Raw genomic sequence first — 21,019 nt, 5'->3', positions numbered from 1 at the left:
AAAATTTTCTTTTCATTTTTTTTTTTTGGTTTTTTGTAAGCTTTTTGATACTTTTTAACGTTGATAACAATCTGTTACTCTTTAAATTCTAGTGTTATAATACGAATGATTGGTACAAAATTTGAAGCGCAAATTTTTCGGGCTTTATCTTGGGTATTTTTAAAAATATTTTGGTAAAAGTAATAATTTTTTACTTTTTTGATTCTTCTTGACGAGACGAGCCAATAATCCACAAAAGTTTAGATGCAAAATTAATAAATGCGATTTTTTTTTGAATAAAGACAAAATAAGAAAAATCCTAAAAAAAACCTTTAGCGAAACTTAGCTTAATTGAAATCTATCAAATAAGATTCACATTGTATATAAAAAATATTACCAAGTGAAAAATATAACCAATTTTTTTATACAATTAGAATACAACGAGGGACTAAAAATTTGGAACGGATGGACTGATGGAGTAATGTTTTCGTTAAAGAATTGGGATTCTAGGAGTACTAATTGGACTGTGCAGAAGTTTATGGAAAATCCTATACGTACCGACCAAAACTATAGGGAAATCGTACCGTTGGCCGCGCGTGGCCGTCTCCGGCCACCGGACGGTCGATCCGAGCCGTCCAAAATTTTTTTTTTAAATTTTGGAATCAACGGCATCCGATGTGTGTAGGGTGCTTGATCTAAACACCCTATTTTTTGTGTATATATGTTGGGCCCCTCTTTCTTTCTTTTTTTTAATTTTTGGACGGCTCGGATCAGCCGTCCGGTGGCCGAAGATGGCCGTGCGCGGCCGTCGGTAGGAAACGGTCGGTGCAAATAGCACCACTCCGAAGTTTATGGATATTTCGAAGTTACGTTTTTTTTTTTTTGGTTTAAAAAGAGAAGTGTCTTTTAATTTCATTCAAATGTTTTTCAGTAGGGCTATGATGATTATATTTTTCACCGTACTATATTTACTGGAGTATATGACGGTACGCAGTATGGTACATTTTCGTGTGGTTTCATCGTACTAAAGAATTTAGGTTGAAGTGAAGTAAAAGAATATAATCAAAATATATAATAATAGGATTTTGTTACATCATCAGATCATTAGACTTTGAACTAGTAGCATATAACGTATACGAGGTTGGCTTATTCACGTAGCTGTAAACAGGTTTTTTACGGAGGCGGACGATCTCATTCGTTCGTTTCCGCAATCAGCGATTCAAATTTTAATAAAATTTTTTTTGAGAAGAGTTTCAAAAAAGTTTGTTTAAAATCTGAACAATCTAAAACACTTTGGATGCGCGAGATTTACCTCCGTAAACAGTTATTCACAAAAAGCTTCGTGAAGAAGATATTCTCAACGTATACATAGTCAATAAGTGGCCAAGGGTATCCGTTAAATGTACCTCTCTCTTTTTGTTGTTGATATGGTTAAATGTACATTGTTTGTAGATGTTTGCTGTTTAATAATTCCTGCAGTTAATTTGAGTTGTTGCAGAACAACAAACATACAATAAGTACTTACTACTGGAGTAGCATTTTTTGTGATAAAGCTGGGAAAATTACGGCCAAAAGAGAAAACAAAATACCATTTCAGACCTGGTAAAATCTAGGAAAGAGAAAACAAGAATTTGTCCATGACAACAAATCAACGGTCTAGAACTCTTTCCTGGTAGATCAAAAATTCTTCCCTAGGGTTTTTTTTTTTTAAATTTGAACCATTCATTCGTTTTCCTAGAGGATTTTATGGTCCGGTTTGTCCTGGTACCATTCATTCGTTTTCCTAGAGGATTTTATGGTCCGGTTTGTCCTGGTTTCTATCTTTTCTCATACCCTTTTGACACTAAAAGACCTACGTATGTAGAGACTTGTATTTGGAAAATAGTCGCTCAAACTAATCGACTGATCCAATATATTCCTAATAAAGATTGCACCAACTCTTTTTTTATGGAAAAGAGCAAACAATTTTTAAATTTTTAACTACTCGTTAGAGTGATGTCTGAATACCATAAATTTTTTCTTGTGAATCGGGTGTCCGAGTTAGCTTACGCGTATCTAGACTAATCTTGGAAAACCAATTTCACCGCGCACCTGCGGAGGTCGATCCCAATTTAAACCATAGCAAATTAGCTTTTTATGGACTGACTTCAAATGAGTTGATAACATCCCGAGCATCTAACCGGACTCCTTGGGTTTTCCCTCCGATTGTTAAGAGAAACAAGGATATGGACCAATTTCGGTCAAGCTATTCATGTTAAGGGTACGGTTGGAGATGGATTAAGGCCACCAATACTATGATTTTGATGGGATTTTATTGCCACCGAAAAGCCATGATTTTGATGTTTAATGGGGCAGGCTAATACTCGTACAACCACATTTAAGAGCCCCTCTTTTAGTTAGGTGATGGAGAAATATAGTACCGGTCTTGCTATTTGTCAATCCACTGGATTTACGATAAGCACATTAAAAGACAAAAAAAATACATATTTTTGTAAACATTTTATATCCTTTAATACACATTCACTCACTTATTATTGTCAGTCAATTCGGCTGATTTTAGAATTTTCCATATGGTACCATCATCGTATTAATTGATCACCCTTCATTCATTTGTTGTAATTAATCATGATATTTTGTATTCAGCTAATTTTTGTGTCGACATTGACGAGTGCATCAAAATTTAGGTGCTTGCCGGGAGATTCCTCTGTCTTGATTCCCATTGAAAGGAGTTTTTTCCCTTCTCGATGAGGGACCATTTAAAAAGGAACAACTGGGATGCTTATCGAAAAACATAAAAATTGAAATGTGGTCCTAGAAGATAGATTATTAGGGTTGGTCAAGAAAATCAAAAGAACTACTGGTAGATGGGGCTGGAACTGTTTTATTGGGTCTCGCTTGACGGCTTAGCAAGCTGGTCATACTTCGGAGGAAATTAAAACGGCTATTTTGGAATTGTTGTCGGTTCTATGTGGAAAACTACGGTTAGATCCAAATTGGATCGATTTAATACCTCACCGTTCTATTCTTGAAGTTCCATAACGAGTACAATTACTCGGTCCAGATTTCCTCGTTGCATCTTTTTCCTAAGTAAACAGTCCAAACAATTTCAATTATCATGTGACATGTGTGTCGTGATGAGAAAACCGAAATAGACTAGTTCAATCTGAGACTGGTTCAAATGTATTACTACCTGCCCTTGCAGGACATGAAACCAACCTTGTGTAAGCATATTTGTGATCATTGCTTTGGATTTGCTTACAATTAGCTGTCTAAATGCATAGATACATGATATGTTCATGTATCTCTGCTAGCTGGTTTGCCCATGCCCAAATTCAAGGCAATGCAGAGTACTCTAAAAATTACTCTGTTTTTCTTCTTCATGGTTTCGTTGTTGTTGCATGTTTCGCCATGTCTTTCTTTCACTTCGTTCGTGTTTGGAGACTCCTTGGTTGATGCTGGAAACAATGACTATCTTTTCACCCTCTCGAAGGCAGACTCCCCTCCTTACGGCATCGACTTTACGCCTTCTGGTGGGCGACCCACCGGTAGATTCACTAACGGTCGAACAATCTCTGACATTTTAGGTATTAAAACCATGTATCCACTCTTATATTGATTTTCGCACTTCTAGTGATTTTAATTAATTAATTTTCTTCAATTATACTAAATTTTTTTGCAAATAAATTGCATTCAGAAATTTCCCAGAAGTAGCTTTTTCTTGATCATTTCCGACTGCAAGCACAAAGAGCTTAAGTTACATAATTATGATAAGAATTACTTTGTGACTCAAATTCATCCTATCTGTACTGTGCATAGGGTTACTCGGCTCTTTTAGTAACTGAGCTCAAGTTTTAGGCTCGTGTAGCATACGAGTCGAGTCAACACTTTAAAGCTCGGCTTATTGTAAAGGCTCGGCTCGTTTATATGAGCTTGTTTAGTAATTGAAACGGGGCTCGAACTCGACTTTTACGCTTGCTTATAAAACTCGGCTAGGCTCGTTTGCGCCCCTAACTATGGGGCATGGTCCAAATAAATCTGGTTCGTACAACGCGGCTTGCATTTTCTGTGTCCCCAACTTTTCTAATGAAGTCATATACGAAGTAATAGGTGAGTATTAAAGTTGTAGGATCCTAACCCTAATTAATTGCACTTGGTGCGGTGCATTCAGGTCAAGCTCTTGGGGCCAAGACATTTCCACCTCCTTATCTATCCCCTGGCTCTGCATCTAATGCAATTACGGTGGGAATAAATTATGCTTCTGGAGCTTCAGGAATCCTAGATGAAACAGGAACCGTATTTGTAAGGAAATTAAATTCAATGACCATTCCACATTTTAATCCAACAAAAAGTCCGGGAACACAACTGTGTTCGGAACCGTCCGACGTGTGCGAGACCACGTGCATCGAACGGTCTTCGACACAATTGTGTCCGACAAAGTTGTGTCCCTGGCATTGCTCTTAATAACTGAGTTCGATTTTTTGGTGCTTTGAAACACAGATAGGCAGAATCCCACTTGGAGCGCAAATTGACTATTTCCAGAAGAGTAGAAGCTACATGGTGAGTGCAATGGGAGAAAATGGAACGAGGGAATTCCTAAGGGAAGCTATTTTGTCAATTACCATAGGATCTAATGATGTTTTGAACTATTTCCAACCCTCTGTTCCCTTTCTCGGGGAAGAAAACAAGGTTTCTGCTACCGCGTTCCAAGACTTGATGGTTTCCAACTTCACCCTACAACTTAAGGTACCTACGTTATGGACTAGGATACTTTTTTGTTAGAGAATGTGTTTTTCAACAACAGAAAATTTGACTAATTCGTTGTCCAGGCTTGAGGAATCAGATAAGTAGAAAAATAAATTATGAACCCAATTTTTGAAAAAAAAAAAGGACATAAAATTTAGTTCAAAAATATTGGTGGAGTAAATATATATTTTGGCTTATCTGATTATGTATAGAGTTATTTTTTGTTGGAATATTATTAGAGAAACAAAAATAGAGGGTTCCCAAAACTAGGCCTGTGCAAAATTCCCGACTACCCGACCCGACCCGACCCGAAGGGTCTCGGGCGGCTCCGAACAGGTTCTTCGGTCGGGTACGGGTTGGGTTCCGTTAAAAAAAAAAAAACGAGTTTCGGTTCGGACTTCGGGTTCGTGCGTTCCTTACCCGTGGGGTCGGACCCGACCCGACCAACTCAAAAGCTAAAACCGACCAACCCGGGCCAAAGTAAAAAGTCGGGCTCGCGGACGGGTCTATACCATCGGTTGGTTCGGTTGTGGACCTAAATTTTCCTTACCGACATGGTCGGGGCAGGTTCGGGTTTCGGACTATGCCCGACCCGTGCACACCCCTACAGGACCAAAACCTTAAAATTCGTAAAGTTTTATAGAGGCCTGAAACAGCTGGACCTTAAAGTTTAGCTCACGGCTCACTCTACTCCTAACACTGAGACGAAGAAAATTTTGACTCAGAAATTTATTTGTTTTGTGAAAAAAGAAAAAAAATACTTAAGAAAAAATGGTCAAAAGCCAAAAGTAAGGCCAAACAGATGAAGAATTACATTGCTAGTTCATTGTACTCACTCTATCAACTTTGGTTAGTTATTTAATTTACAAATTGTGTGTAAATTGCTAGCTAGCTAGATTTTTACTCACTTTACCAACCTTTTTATTTATTTATTTTGAGGAACTACTCTATTAATTTTGATAATAAAAGTGTTAAGATCCAAGACACTTGGTCCATGCTTGAAAATGTCTTCATTTTCTTTTCTGGACATTTTCATGAACCGAGTGTTCTGAACTGTGAATCAGCTGGACCATCCATTTTTTTTTTTCCGAACACTTTCATTGACCGAATATCTTGGACCATACTAGGCCTCCTCTAATAATTAATTGCTTTCCAAATTGTGTGTGAAGCGACTTTATGGCTTGGGGGCTCGAAAATTCGTGGTGGTAGGGGTTGGACCCCTTGGGTGCATACCATTTGTCCGTGCCCTCTTTCTTGTGCCTGGCGGGAAATGTTCAGCTGAGGTCAACACCTTCGTTCAAGGTTACAACAATAAGCTAAGAGCAGCTCTTGACCGTTTAAATCGAGAAATGGGACCCGAAGCTATCTTCGTACACGCAAATTCCTACGATGTTTTCTCGAGGATATTACGAAATTATGCTCAGTTTGGTAACGCCCCAATCTCGGAGTTCGCTTTCATGCCACCTAATTTGATCCAAAAAATTTTAGAAAAACATTTCGCTAATATCTTTTTATCATGTAATGTCAGGATTTGAGAATGCTGAAGATCCGTGTTGCGGAGGATATTTTCCGCCGTTTGTTTGCTTTCAGGGAAGCGACGCAAACACAAGCTCTTCTCTCTGTGAAGATCGATCAAAGTACCTGTTTTGGGATGCATATCACCCCACAGAAGCTGCTAATATCATCGTTTCTGAAAATTTGCTGAATGGTGGTCAAAGCGTTAGCTCTCCGATCAACATTCGCGAGCTTTATCGCTCCAGTCCCTCGTGAACTTTGGGGCTAGATATATGTTCATTTATGTTTTCTCTCCCGATTGATTAATCAATTGTGGTGTACGTAAAATGGAGATCAAAATTTAATATTGTAAGTAAGGTATTTCGTATTATTTTTGGTAGTTTTTCCATTCGAAATTATTTCTATAAACGGTGCATCCCGCTTCTATACACATTGAATTGCCTCATTCCCGAAAAGGAAACAAGTACTTATTTTTTAAGAAGATAATTTAAAGCTCAAAAATTTTGTGTTTACGCAAATAATTTTTCTATCAATATGAATCTTGTTTGATAGATCTTATTGAAATCTTTTATACGGTGCAAAAAAAATTTGAAAATTTATTTTTCATTTGCATTATTTTTTAGTTTGAAAATGTGAAATAAATATTTATTTTTTAAAAATGTGTTCTGAAACGGGGTCTCAGTCGTTTGTGACTTAGTAGGTCACTCATAGAATTTGGGTTCATGAGATTGTGGGTTAGGGGTTTTATTGGACAAATTAAGTTTCTCTAATGGTTTTTTTTTTGGGTCTACAAGTTTCTCTAATGGGTGAAGTCATAAACATTATGATAAAGTTGGCGGGGTACGTTATGGATCATCCCTATCTTGCATTGGTAATCCAAACCTTTTAAATTGTATTATCATGCACATGCCTTTCAAGTTTGAACGAGTAATATAGGATTTTGTTAATGTATGTCCCTAAGGTATATGTTAAGAATATAAATAACTCTCTCTTTTGGCTCACTTTTATAGGGAATGCAAGACTAAATATAGTGTCATAAATTATGATCATTTGAAAAGATTACGTACCGGACCAAAAAACCCCTGCTTTAACATTTACTCCTAAGAAACTCATCGATGCACCCATAGCCTATAAAATTCTCTTCCCTTCGAGATTTGTCGTTCATTCCCACCTATTTCACTTTTCCGAATTCATATAGAAATATAAATAATTGAAGAGAATTGCACCAATTGCAGAAAATTCCAATCTATTATACATATACTATTAGAGAAAGTAATTAACTAATAGTACAATTAGAGAAAGAAAAAATTTAGGAAATGTGAAAGGGCAAAAAGACGTAGGGAAAATGAAAACAAAGGGTAGAGGAAGTAAAAGGGTATTTGAGTAAAAAATATAGAAAACATTTCGGTTCATCCAATGTGCGAACTAGTATTACTATTTCCTAGATGAGCGAAGTTAGTTGGACTCATTCATTGAGTACTAACGTACGCCTTAGAAGCATACATTAACAAAACCCATAAAGAAGAGATGGAGAAGAAAAGTTGAAGATTCCTAGAAATCCTCGTAGCAGCTGGGACAGGGAGTTTAAATTATACACTGTATCAAACGCTGTTTCAAGATCTCTAGTCTCTAGGTAGCTCTACAACGGTTTTTGGCAAATGGGCATTAACTTCCCAAGTGTGGTCGGCCACTCTGCGTGTGTGGAAAAGGGGTGACCATCATCAACATTGATATTGATAGGCCAATCACGTACCCTACGCGGCTAGCTTCACGTACGATAAGAAGATGCATGTATACCATTATTATTACAGTTGCTCATCTTTCACAAACATGTTCGATTTTATATACTTGTATAAATAAATTACAGTGTCACCTTCGTATCAGAATCCAAAGTCTAGCTCATTCGGTTTTAATTTTTTAATTTTTTTAATGGTTAGGGGTATTTGAACTAGTTTGTGCGCACATCAACTAATATTCTCTTTGATTCGGTCAAAAGCAAGTCATTCACGCTGAACTAAAAAATTCACAAGAGTCAAGAAATTATTTTCTTGCAACTCAATTCTACGTATCGAATTCTGATCAATTTAGTGGGAGTTATGACCCTTGGGCTGCCTAGCTCATCCCACTGGAACTGAATTTGGGCTGTCTAGCTGGGTCGTACGAACTTCGGCTTTGCCTCTCCCTAATGGGCCGGGCTTTAAACAGATATTACTCCTATTTCTGATGATCGAAAAAAGAAAAAAGAAAAAAAAAAAAAAAGTAGAAGAAGAAGAAGAAAATTCGTGGGAAAAAGAAAGGAAAACCTGCGATTGAGATCTGTGAGGAGGTGGAGGAGGAGTAGAGAAGAAGAAGAAAGGATGGGGTACGTGCTGAGGGTGAGGTTCGCGTCATTCTTTGCCGGCGCTGCGGTGGCGTCGGCTATGGGTCTTTACCTCCTTCGCGACGATTACAAGGCTGCCCATCGTTCCATCTCCCAACAGGTTTTCTTCTTTATAATCCCTTTTTTTTCATTTTTATTCGGCACCCTCTCTTCGCACCAAATTATCGAGGTTAAATTTAAGGCTCTCGAACAAAAAATTAGCTTTTGGATTTACTGATCTTTCGTATGATACAAATCCTACGAGCTTACATTGGGTTTCAATTTCGTTGATTTTATGATCTGAATCCATTTGAAGAGACTGATTCTGAAAGATTCCTTTTTCCCCCTTTCATGATGGTTTCAGTTTGCAGACTTTATTCGGTTGCGGATTTTTTGGAGTTTCGGAAATATTAATGTTGTTTAAAGCCTTAGGTTCCTTTCTGTGATACCCTCTCCCACATTCAAGTCTACTTTGGTGATCTTGAGAATATAAGGGATTATGTTAGCTGCTACGGGTAACTTGAGCATAAGCATTTTGGGTTGTTTTGTTAGGTTCGAACATTTTTGTTGGGCCAGTAGGGTACATGGGGCGTTACGCTTTCAACTCATCTCGTTCTCCCAAACAGTTGAAGGTAATGTGCCACTAATTGAAATAGGAAATCAAAATTATTCTAGAACAAGGAGTTTTCCTGTAGTTTATAGAAATTCGTGCTAATGCTTCTAAATTCTTTCAACAGAGAACAAGATTTAGTGAATCTGTGATATCTTGTTAGAGGTTAATTTGGATTGTGTGATGATATGCCACTCTAACAGTAAGGAGTAATAGTTATGGGTCAGGTGCAATGCTTAATACTGTCTCCTTCTTCTCTATATGTATACTCTTTTGGCTTACAATGCTCTAGAATCATGGTCAGTTAAAGTCTTTTTCCTAGCCTTAAGAATCCTGTTTCAGTACCACAATCTCTTACCTGACTACGTATAAGAACCCTTTATACTGTCAATGGGTATCGTCCACACTGCCCAAAAGTTCCCTGTATTCCTAATTGCACCCCAAAACCTTACCCTTTTGTTAGCCCACACAATAGCTTAAAAGATACATTCACCAACTCATAACCAAAAAACCCGATTAACGTCAGCCCCATAAGTCCTACTTTTCCAGTTTTCCTTATTAATTTTGCGCCCAACACTTGGAGAAGCGGACTATAGTATTTTTTGTCACTCATCAGTCTCATCCTATACCAGATGTATACTAGAGACTCTGGACAATTGGATTAGATGAATAAAAAGGGCCTACGCAGATTTTGCGAGCATAGTGTTCTCTTAGTATGGTCTTGCAATGTTAGATTTTATTGATTCAAAGCTAGAAAGAAAAAAATAGAGTTTTTACTACAGTGCCTGACACTTGGGAGGATGCTATTTCATAGAGTCGTTGGGGCTTTCACCAACTTTATCATCCCTCAGAAAAAGTTGAGCAGCCCTGTAGAAGTCTATGCATGACATCATATCAGAGTCCTTGGCATGACCCTTCATTAGCGAGAAAGCCTGCACTTCTATTGCCTTCTTTTAAATGTGGTGAGCTAGGGCCTCTATGGCGTGCAGAGGAGATTCCATCAGTCGGTTATAAGTTTCGTGAAGGTTGGCTACCATCATTAGATTCCTGGATGTATGAGATACCAGTTTCCAAGTCAATCCAAACAATGCATTGAATCCTAATTTCCCAGGCTAGGAAAACACCAAGTCTCAAGGCCTATAACTCAGGAAGTGTGATAATGCATACGCCAAGCTTTCTCCCAAGCAATTGAACCAGTTGCACTATGCATCTCTGAATAACCCACCTATATCAGAGGCACCTGGCTCTAGCGACCTTTCTATCTGATTTCATTGTACGTGATCATTTATAGCTTTCTTTTGTAGTGCAATATCTAGCTGTAATCAGTTCTACCTTGGTTGTGAACAAAAGGAAGTCTATTTGACAACTCTATGGCCTCCAACTCTGATGAAGCAAGTCTATATTGCCTTGGTTCTAAACCAAGAAGAGGGGATCTTCAATAAGACCCCTCAGATAGACATATTTCCAATTGCCTGCGTAGATCAGAGGCAAAGCCTAAGGAGCTCCTTGAGCTTGGTGAGCAAGTAGTATCACCCTTGGCAGCCATATGACCTTAGTTGGGAATTGGGATTCTCGTGGTTTGGTGGCTAGAGCTGGTTGTTGATTGCCAAAGTAAGGATCAGCAGTCCACCTAAGCCTTAGAGAAATAGAGTCATCGTCCGCCCATACCTTAATCTTGGAGAGAAGGGGTGTGGTCGAATATACAAGTAATACGTTTCCCAAAGCCAGTGACTGTTGGAACCTGCAAAAAGTCCGTACAGGTAGAAAAAGGACTCTCCTATTTTCTTTGTTAGTAAATCGAAGAAAGAAAACCTCAACATTTATCATTCTGCATTTCTCCCCCGCTCCAGTCTTCGTCTGAGGCATTTGTAATCCTTCTTACTCAGAGAACCTCGGTACTTCATGTTGTCAATACTTGACATGAAAATTTTCAAAATAGTTGACATGGATACCACTCTTTCAAAAAAATTCATTCAAAGACAATGAATTTTCAAAATTTATCATGAGACTGTGATAAATTATTTTCAATGCTTATAACCTGTATGTTTGATTCTCTTGTATAACTTGATGCCTTGCACAAGAATAGTTAATTAATCCTGAGTTAATCAACTTGAAGAAGTACCAGCGGACCAGTATCTTGCCTTTTCTCTTGAGTTCCAACCTAGAATCGACTTTTACCCCTGGTGTGATATACGGAGTAAAATTTTTTCTTTCTTTCAGCTGGTGACATGAATTTTTTTATTAATAATATATTTTATGTTCATAATAGTATTTGCACCGTGCCACTGCTGCACTTTCATAGCACCAATTTTTGCTAGATTCTTTTTTGTTACAGTGCTTTGATATTACTTATGAAAAGTTTTATCGACGAGTAATTTGATAACATCTTGGGATCGTGCTTCTGTAGAAATTCTTGGTAAAGATATTTCTCTTTCTCAATTCATCTTGATATTCTGTAGATGAAGGGCATCTATGAATCACTAGATGGGCGTGCATCAGTATTAGAGAAGTTGAAAGAAGCTGAAGCAACAAAACAGGTAGACGCTGCAGAGTGAAGCAGAAACCCATGTTCACGTGATTTGATGTAGTAGAAGGTCAATGTGCAACCTCAATGAGACGGACCTTAAATGGATTGCAACACGCTGAAGGCTTAACTTTTTTGAATGTAGGTACAACGGTACTTTGCACTTAGCATGGTGAACTGCAGCAATGTAATAATTGGAAAATCTTGCATGTAGCTTTATAAGTTTTATAATTTGAGGCACAATGATGGCCATTGAAGTTGTTTTACCAATATCTTCTCATTTTGCAAGTGCAATATAAACCGATCCTTTGCCAATGTAAAGATTCACAATTTGTAATGTCATGGCTTGCCTGGTCAGGCATTTTCCAAGCCAAAGCCAAAAAAGGGCAGGTGTTCTCATGAATTGGCTACATATGATAAAGCCACTTCTCATGTCAAATTTGGCTCCAACCATGGAGATGCTCGAATTTTGGGTTTGAGCCTCTTAAGTTGTTGACCCAATTACTCCTCTAAACGTTAAGCCATTTCTCCGGTCAAATTTGGCTTTTCACTATTTGGTTCCAACCATGGAGATGCTCTAATCGAGGTTGAGATTCTAAAGCTGTTCTTCTTCTTTTTTGCCACAGTATACCGTTAGTGTGTGAATGGTTCGTGAGTTACAACTCATCAACTCGAACTTGAGACCTCTCCCTCTCCCATGGACACTAAATGCCCCTCCATTACTGCTTGGGCTAGGCCGCAAGGTTGTAAATGAGCTGAGCAGCTCACGAGCTCGGTTCATTCGACAAAAGCTCAGTTCGTTAAGGGCTCGGCTCATTAAGGTTTGAGCTGAGCTCGAGCTGAAGTTTTTGGCTCGTTTAGTAAACAAGCCGAGCTCGATCTCGACAAAGCTCAGCTTGGCTTGTTTACAGCCCTAGGTCTTGATTCTAAGTTGTTTATACCCAAAAAAAAATATGTGGTTTTATATTCTGGGCTGGAATTAAACGTAATTTGTTAACTAGAAGTCCACTTATATGCAATCATTAAACCATAGTGGAGAAATTTGTGGCGCCGCTTGTTCGAAATTCATAAATACTAACACAAAAACAAAACAAAACAAAATGACATATGGAAGATAAAATGGAAGAGGCCCACGAGGAATGTGTGCCACACGGGCCATGGGAACAAAAAGAGGTCAGTAATTTCATCAGAGATGTGGCAGATTGTATGGCCATAATTGTTTCAAAGCTCAACCAACCATAAAAAAAACTTCTGCTCCTTCAGGCCTTTTTGGGCCCTTTCTAGTTCTGCTCCTCATATCCCCAGAAGCTGCATAATCTAATCTAGATACTAAACTAAAAAGGGTGAATACAAGGAGCAAAACAGAAGAGAAGACCAATTCAAGAAACTCACAGCAGCTGTATGCACTAGAGGAGGCATACTACATTTCCGCTGCAAAATTGATTCATGGTGGTTCTAAGCTTCCAACCAGTTCAGTTAATTCCAACTAGTTCCTTACAGAGACGGCGGGGAGCGAGTGGCGGCCGCAGTAGTACTTGTGCTACTATCAGGTGTGGAATTGCAGAGCCGTCGGGGGAGCCAGCACCTTTGGGGCAGAAAACCAAGTACAACGATGGGTTTTTCGAGAAGGCATTCATGACTCTGTTTGCTCGCAAGATGGAGATATATGCTCCTAAAGCCGCCGCGGATAGTAATAAGAAGAATAAGGGTTGGTTTGATTATGACTACGAGAGTTTTGTGGATGTGTCTAAGAGTGTAATTCTAGGAAGGAATCGTTTGCAGCAGCAGCAAGTGGTTAGAGAGGTGCTCTTGTCTATGCTCCCTCCTGGTGCCCCTGCTCAGGTCCACAACTAACACCCTTTCTCACTTCTATCTTTATCTCCATCTGTGTGTGTGTGTGTGTGTGTGTGTGAGAGAGAGAGAGAGAGAGAGAGAGAGAGAGATTACCAAAAACAAAAAGTTAAACCATAATTATTTTTTTTGCTGGCTATGGGGTTCGAACCCATGCGCACTTATGTGCAGAAGATCTTAAGTCTTCCCCCTTAACCTCTCGGGCAAACCAGCTGGCTTCACAGTACATGCTTTATATATTACTTATACTCTTTGCACAGTTGTCCCTACTGCATTTTATATAACACACTTGATGTGATCTTTAAGATAATTATATGATGGGGTCAAATACTTTTAAACTATTGCAGTTTAGGAAACTGTTTCCTCCTACGAAGTGGGCTGCAGAGTTCAATGCTGCTTTAACAGTGCCTTTCTTCCACTGGTTAGTTGGGCCTTCTGAGGTAAAAATACCCAAAACAAATGGGACATTATTGAGTGATTATTCAGTGGTCTTGGTGGTGCCCGAAAACCCATTTTCTACAGCACATTCTTGTGGCTCCATACACTTAGTACTGAGCTCCACATGAATGTGTGGTGGAGAAGGATGTTGGGGCACCACGTGACAGTACTGAAGACCACTAAATAATTTTTTCAAACATTATGTGCATGAATGATATCATATCCTAACTAGTGATGGGAAAGCATAGGTGGTGGAAGTGGAGATAGACGGGTTAAAGCAAAGAAGTGGAGTCCATATAAAGAAGTGCAGGTAACAATTGGCTCATTCTATCAGTTTTTCCTCCCTTGTGAGTAATGTCCAATTGCTAAATTCCCATTTTGGACATTTTTTTTCCTATTAAGGTACCTGGAAAACAGCGGGTGCGTCGGAATGTGTGTGAATATGTGCAAAATTCCTACCCAAGATTTCTTCACCAACGAATTCGGGCTTCCGTTAACCATGATCCCAAGTAGGTTGCCAAAAGAGCTGTGATTACCACCTGATCTTTTTTGTTTTGGAATTAAAGACAACCTTGCTCATGAGGTGCAGATTTTGAAGACATGAGTTGCGAAATGGTGTATGGCCAAGTCCCACCACCATTCGAAGAGGACCCTGTGTCCAAACAGCCCTGTTATGCAGATATTTGTAAGTTGTGATCAAGTATTTACAGATTTCAACCCATGTAGTATAAACTATGCAGTGGATGATACTATTTTACTATCTGCAGGCTCCATTGCAAATCCCAACTCCACCATGTGTCCTAAACTACAAGCTTGAGAATGCCCGGTGATTGAGATTCATCACATCCTCTATGCGTCTCCTTCTTGTTTGCCTTTCCAACAGAACCACATTCCACTATAGAGCCATTACCGATATATGCTCTTCAGGACTATGAATGAAACATTGTAAAGTTACGATTTATGTCTTCTCATTTGGCACAATTGGGAGACGATCTCGGTAGTATCCTTCTAGAATTATACCCCATTCAAATGTGTAAGCAACAACAAAGTGTATGTCATATGAACATTATAACTTGTAATGTTCTGCTAAAAAAATCTTCTCTTTTTAATCTCGTTTTGATAGTAGTTTATACTTTTTGGCGATTCATCCTAGTTTGTAGACGCAATCTTTTCCACATCTTGCTAATAGCAGTGCTACTGTTCCACTTTCAATGGAGTCGCTGCTTGATACGAATCCTGTGGTTCAAAGTTGATGAAATCCGCCCTTCGCCTGCAACTTCTTGCTTCTGCTTTCCTTCTGATGATTGGAGAGTTAGTTAGCTTAATTTGCAAAATTGACCCACGCTGGAAAATGTAATTCAGCTAATGTAGACTTCCGTTAATCGTTGAAGCCCATAATGTGTTTGGCTTCACTACAAAAGTAGCTAGAGATGAATGTAAGTTGTGGATAGCAAGACTGCAAAACAAGTCATGACAAGGGAAATGTAAGGTTATATCATTTGCAAGTGCCCATCCGAAAAACCTAAAAACTAGCCCTAAGAGATTTCTAACGGAAACCCATAGTAATCCGTCAATCAAACAGGCCTATGGTCTGCAGAAGGAGCAGGAGAAGAAGATTAGGACTCCTGTTGGTCTCGTGTCGATCTGTTAGAAAGTCCAAAAACAAGATGATCCATAATTCAACTCACATCAAATTCTTCCCTATTCCAGGATCTCATAATGGGACGCAACCTCTCTAATGTCCAAAGGAAATGGATCCAAAAGTCAAAAGCAAATTCCTATCTCTCAGTAGTCCAGCCATATCTTTTGATTTTACATCAGTTAACATTCACATTCCCCCATGTGTAAGCAATTGAAACGGGTCCTTGAAACAGCTATGGGAGCTGTAGGGATTAGTCCGAGGTGCGCGCTTTCTTGGCTGAACTGCATTACTCGAGATGGAATAGAGGTAATTCCCCGGGGACTTGGGAGAGTTTGAACGACTAATTGATCGAGAAAATCCGGGGCTGGGGACCTAACTTGTTGAGCAAAGCCCATCTTTTGAAACTAAGTCTTTAATCTTCAATCAGACTCTTCCGTAAGCAAACCCGGGACAACTTCATTTTTTTTTTTTTATCCGCAACCTGAGAGTCCGGGACACCCTACATTACCAAACAAACATTCACATTCCCTATTGGTCCATCTGAAGTTCATATTTACTATGACCCACCAATCACGTGAGATAAACACATGAATTATACCTGACCTCTTTTTTTTTTGCCAATAAAACCCTTCATGCAATCTGCTTCTGAAACGAAACATGTTCTCTTCTCCCCTGCCGCTCAAACTGTTACTAGCTTCAACTTCTGTATATGCACCACACGTGATTCAATATCCTTATCTTTGATCTTTTTTTCCTTGATGGATTTCTTATCTTTGGCTTTTCCTTTGGCTAGTTCCAATGGACAAGTAACATTCCATCACTGATGCCAAGTTGCCAGCACATGCCTTTCATCACGCCAAACAAAAATACATGAACTTTTGATAATTTGTGTCCCGGCTAGTTCAGCGCATCTTTACTAATATCTGGGGAGCTAATCCTTCGGTCTAGTGGCCCCGTATAGACTCATTTGTTGGTAGAACAGAGCCTGTATAGGCTAAGCTCCGTAAGAGTTGATAGCACTTAGGATGTCAATTTTGAACCCGAGTTGGCAGGGAGCAAACCAGGTTAAAAGTTTTATGCCTCTAAAGTCTAAAACCCCAAATTGGCTCCCTAAAATCACTTCAATTTTCGTGTAATTTGCATGGAATTTTACTACTATTAACTAAAAACAAATTACAATTGTAGGCGTAAACAGTTTTTATTAATTAGTCCATCCAATCTTTGCCTACAATCAAGCCAACATGATTCATTTGGCAGTCAACCTAATCTGCTCTCCTCCAATTAGGTTAATTGCATGATTATCTCCGTCATCTGTAAATTAGAGATTTCACAACGAAAATGACATTAAATCCCCTTTATAAAATCTTCTTGTAAATTGACTTGAGTGGAAGACAAATTCTGTCTTGTGGATTTTTACCTTGGACGTTTTACCGTAATTTCTGTTGAGCAGTTTGACTCATCCACCACACACACACACAACATTTATTTGCTAGAACAATCCCATGTTACACGTAAATAACAAGCATGTGAAACTAAACACAATAGTCAATACCATTATATGGGGAAAAAAAGAGAGTATTTTTCTACCTAGTAGAATGATTTCGGAAGCGGGCCTTATCGAACCGAGCTTCGGCCAACTCTAGCTCGATTCGTTCATAAAAAAATTTTGAATTCAAGGCTCGAGCCCGTTCACGAATTTGACGAACAAAACTTAAACCAGCACTTGTCGAGCCAAGCATGATTTGAAACCCTAGTTTCAAACTGCACAGTGCATTTTTTTTTTTTTTTGAAGAAGTCATTCATTCATCATCAGCCCATCGGGCAATACAGATTTCAGGAAAGATACAGAAAAGAACCAAAGCTACCTAAACTTCGATCTCAGGCACCTACTGCAGAAGCAAGCCCGGCGATATCGCCGGTACTTAAGAACCAATCTAGGTCTAGATGATAGAGGATCTAAAAAATCCACAGCTCAAATCCTAAAAACTAAGCACCGCTGAAAACTAAAGACAAACAACAACAATATCAACTACTCGTACAAGCTAACTGCTCTCATGGACTAATCCACAAGGGTCGCCAAACAAAACTTCCAGCCGAACTATTGCCTAACCAAACCAACACCACCGAACCACCACCAACCCCTGTTGCACAGTACAAACACCACCGAACCACCACCAACCCCTGTGCAACAGTACAAACCACCACCAACCCCTGTAGCACAGTAAGAAGGGACTAGTCATTACTAGTGACATACGCCACCTCTGGCAGTTAATTGTGTTTTCTTGATCTGTTTGTTTGACTCCACACTGCGACAAAAAAACGTCCGGTTTGCTGCAGTTGATCCCGTGAATGGGAGATTACTCTCTCTCTCTCCCTCTCTCTCTCTCTCTCTCTCTCTCTCCAACGAACTTCCCAACTCCCATCTCTCCACTATAAATAGAATCGAATCACAGACCCAAAAAAATACTCAACCGAAACCACCCTCCCCAGGCCCTCACTATTTGCTAGTAGTAGTCTAGCAGTAGCAGTAGCACTTGCTGCTTTGCATGATTTTGCTACACCACTAGCAAACCAAAAACATAATACAAGCCTTGTGAAAAAGAAAGATGGCCTTTTTTGTTGGACCATATTCTCTCATGAAATTGCCGATTCTGTGCCTAATCTTTTGTGCCATTACCTTATCTTCCTCCGCTTTCACTTCTCAGGACTACTCCGACGCCCTCGAAAAATCGATTCTCTTCTACGAGGGCCAGCGGTCTGGCAAATTACCCCCTGACCAAAGGCTCAAATGGAGGGGCGATTCCGGGCTCTCGGACGGCTCCTCTAACAATGTATGTTAGTACAACATTGGCATATGCCTTTTTCCTTCATTATTTTATTATGCATACATTTTGGTGTTAAAGAAAAAGGTTGTACTTAAAATTGGGTTTGGATTATTTTCAGGTAGATCTTGTGGGTGGTTATTATGATGCCGGAGATAATGTCAAGTTTGGCTTGCCTATGGCCTTCACAACTACAATGTTATCCTGGAGTGTTGTTGAATTTGGCGGCTCTATGCGAAATCAAATCCACAACGCCAGAGCCGCCATCCGTTGGAGCACTGATTATCTCCTAAAAGCAGCCACGGCTTCCCCCGGCACCTTATACGTCCAAGTGAGAAATGGAAAAAAAAAAAAAAAATCCTCTACAGAATTAGTACATTTTAAGTTACTGCTTCTATATGGACACAGTAACACAGCAATTAATATCAGGAATACCAAATATGTCTTAAATTTGGATACAGCACACTAGCTCGAACCATAAAAATTTTACAAGAACTGTTTTATTGTTTCAAACTAGATATAACCCGTGCCTAGAGGCACTATCGAAGCATTCTCAAACGTTTCAATACGATGTTTTCTTTTTTGGTGTTCACATGTACGGTTGTGATTCGTCGTATAGATAGACAAAGGCTCAACTCTCTGAGATGGGTTACCAATGGTGCAGGTGGGAGATCCAAACAAAGATCACCAGTGTTGGGAAAGGCCTGAGGACATGGACACACCGCGGAATGCGTACAAAGTCTCCACTCAAAGCCCAGGATCGGATGTTGCAGCAGAGACGGCTGCTGCCCTGGCTGCAGCTTCGATTGTTTTTAAAGAGTCTGATCCTTCTTACTCCGCCAAGTTACTCAAAACGGCCATGGAAGTAAATCCTCGTACCCTACAAATTTTCGCATTCGATTTTTTGTCCACTTCTCTTGTTTGACAACTCGCGTTACTGATAAACCTTACTGCAATGCGCAGGTGTTCGATTTTGCTGACAAGTACAGAGGAGCTTATAGCGGACCTCTCAGTTCAGTAGTCTGCCCTTTTTACTGCTCCTACTCTGGGTACCAAGTACGTACAAAACCTTTTTCTACGTGTTCTTAAATCGGAACATCAACCTTAGCGATTTCATATGAATTTTTTTTTTTTTTCAATTAGGACGAGCTTCTCTGGGGTGCATCGTGGCTTCACAGAGCTTCGCAGAAGGATTCTTACTTGGCTTACATCGAGTCCAATGGCCGCGATATGGGCAGAGATGATGATGCCTACTCCTTCAGCTGGGACGACAAGCGACCTGGGACGAAGATTCTTCTTTCCAAGGTTTTCTTCTACAACTCAGCCTCCAGTACGCAATCCAGGACTATTCGTACGTCCTAGGATTAACCACCCTAGGACAAAGATGAAGGCAGTTCGTTCTTCGTTTTGACCCACCAAAATAATACCACCCTCCGGATGGGAGTGATTAATACGGCCTTTAAATTCACTGGCCAGTAATCAGTTCTCCCATCCGGGAATCGAAACAAAAAAAAAGGCTTGGGTTGGACTATAGATGTATAGTCCGGCCCAAAAATAAAGTATGCTGATTTCAAACGCGTCCATTAGATCGAAACTTACTCTTCTTGGCTTTCTTCCAGGGCTTCTTGGAGAACAATATCCAAGAACTTCAACCATACAAAGAACACTCGGACAACTACATATGCTCTTTCATTCAGGGATCCCCTAATTTCCAATCCCAATATACCCCAGGTGGACTTCTCTACAAAACAAGCTCCAGCAATCTCCAGTACGTCACTTCCTCGGCATTCCTCCTCCTAACCTACGCCAACTACCTAACCTCGAGAGGCGGCTTCGCCTCGTGCGGGAGCACCCCCGTTACAGCAGACAAGCTCATTTCGATTGCGAAGAAGCAAGTCGACTACATACTTGGAGACAACCCGGCGAAAATGTCCTACATGGTGGGATTCGGGAAGAAGTACCCGCTCCACGTCCACCACAGAGGATCCTCGCTGCCGTCGGTACACGAACATCCTGCTCATATCGCTTGCGGTGACGGGTTCCATTACTTGTACTCTGGCTCGCCCGATCCGAACGTGCTCGTTGGAGCCGTCTTGGGGGGTCCTGATGATAAGGACAGATTTGCCGATGATCGGAATAATTATCAGCAATCCGAACCGGCTACTTATATCAACGCGCCGTTTGTTGGAGCTCTGGCTTTCTTCTCTGCCAAATCCACGGCAAGCTGACAATAACATCATCTTTTCTATCAATATAGGTATAGTTCCATTTCCGAATAAAAGTTGTAAGAGAAGTAAAATCAACTGTGTAAAAGCAACTGGTGTGTTTCCTTTCGAGTTATATAATTTTAACGTAGATTATGGTGCTGTCGTTACATAAATTGCTCCGAACACGAACACAGACCATGGCAAGCGTATTAGGCTGCGTTCTTTTAGTCCGAAACTTATTTCGGTATTTTTATATTTTGTAACTTTCAGACCCCAAAAGCATCAAGGGATATTTGAGGGCCATAATAAGTTAAAAAGATGAATAAGTT

General features: G+C 39.7%; 3 protein-coding genes and 1 non-coding gene across 4 annotated transcripts; 3 read left to right on the top strand and 1 right to left on the bottom strand.

Moving 5' to 3' along the window:
• The first annotated feature begins 3,286 nt into the window (after positions 1–3,286).
• Positions 3,287–6,611, top strand: LOC131334399 (GDSL esterase/lipase At5g41890). The gene is made up of 5 exons (XM_058369384.1): positions 3,287–3,563; positions 4,148–4,278; positions 4,477–4,722; positions 5,892–6,150; positions 6,251–6,611. Exons 1-5 carry the CDS (start codon positions 3,302–3,304, stop codon positions 6,490–6,492), a joined length of 1,140 nt encoding a protein of 379 aa, XP_058225367.1. The 5' UTR covers positions 3,287–3,301; the 3' UTR covers positions 6,493–6,611.
• Positions 6,612–12,918: 6,307 nt separating this feature from the next.
• Positions 12,919–15,231, top strand: LOC131334403 (beta-carotene isomerase D27, chloroplastic). The gene is made up of 6 exons (XM_058369387.1): positions 12,919–13,572; positions 13,929–14,021; positions 14,268–14,329; positions 14,422–14,528; positions 14,609–14,704; positions 14,787–15,231. The coding sequence occupies exons 1-6, from the start codon at positions 13,177–13,179 to the stop codon at positions 14,834–14,836; spliced, it is 804 nt and encodes a 267-aa protein (XP_058225370.1). The 5' UTR covers positions 12,919–13,176; the 3' UTR covers positions 14,837–15,231.
• Positions 13,712–13,794, bottom strand: TRNAL-UAA (transfer RNA leucine (anticodon UAA)). Its single transcript has one exon. It is a non-coding gene; the product is annotated as a tRNA-Leu (tRNA).
• A 2,889-nt stretch (positions 15,232–18,120) lies between the features above and the next one.
• On the top strand, positions 18,121–20,838 carry LOC131334396 (endoglucanase 1-like). The gene is made up of 6 exons (XM_058369381.1): positions 18,121–18,492; positions 18,605–18,814; positions 19,148–19,348; positions 19,447–19,539; positions 19,627–19,788; positions 20,103–20,838. Exons 1-6 carry the CDS (start codon positions 18,268–18,270, stop codon positions 20,709–20,711), a joined length of 1,500 nt encoding a protein of 499 aa, XP_058225364.1. The 5' UTR covers positions 18,121–18,267; the 3' UTR covers positions 20,712–20,838.
• Positions 20,839–21,019: the final 181 nt, after the last annotated feature.

Source organism: Rhododendron vialii, chromosome 7a (assembly GCF_030253575.1).
Source record: "Rhododendron vialii isolate Sample 1 chromosome 7a, ASM3025357v1".
NCBI lineage: Eukaryota > Viridiplantae > Streptophyta > Magnoliopsida > Ericales > Ericaceae > Rhododendron > Rhododendron vialii.
This window is presented reverse-complemented; position numbering and strand designations above follow the sequence as displayed.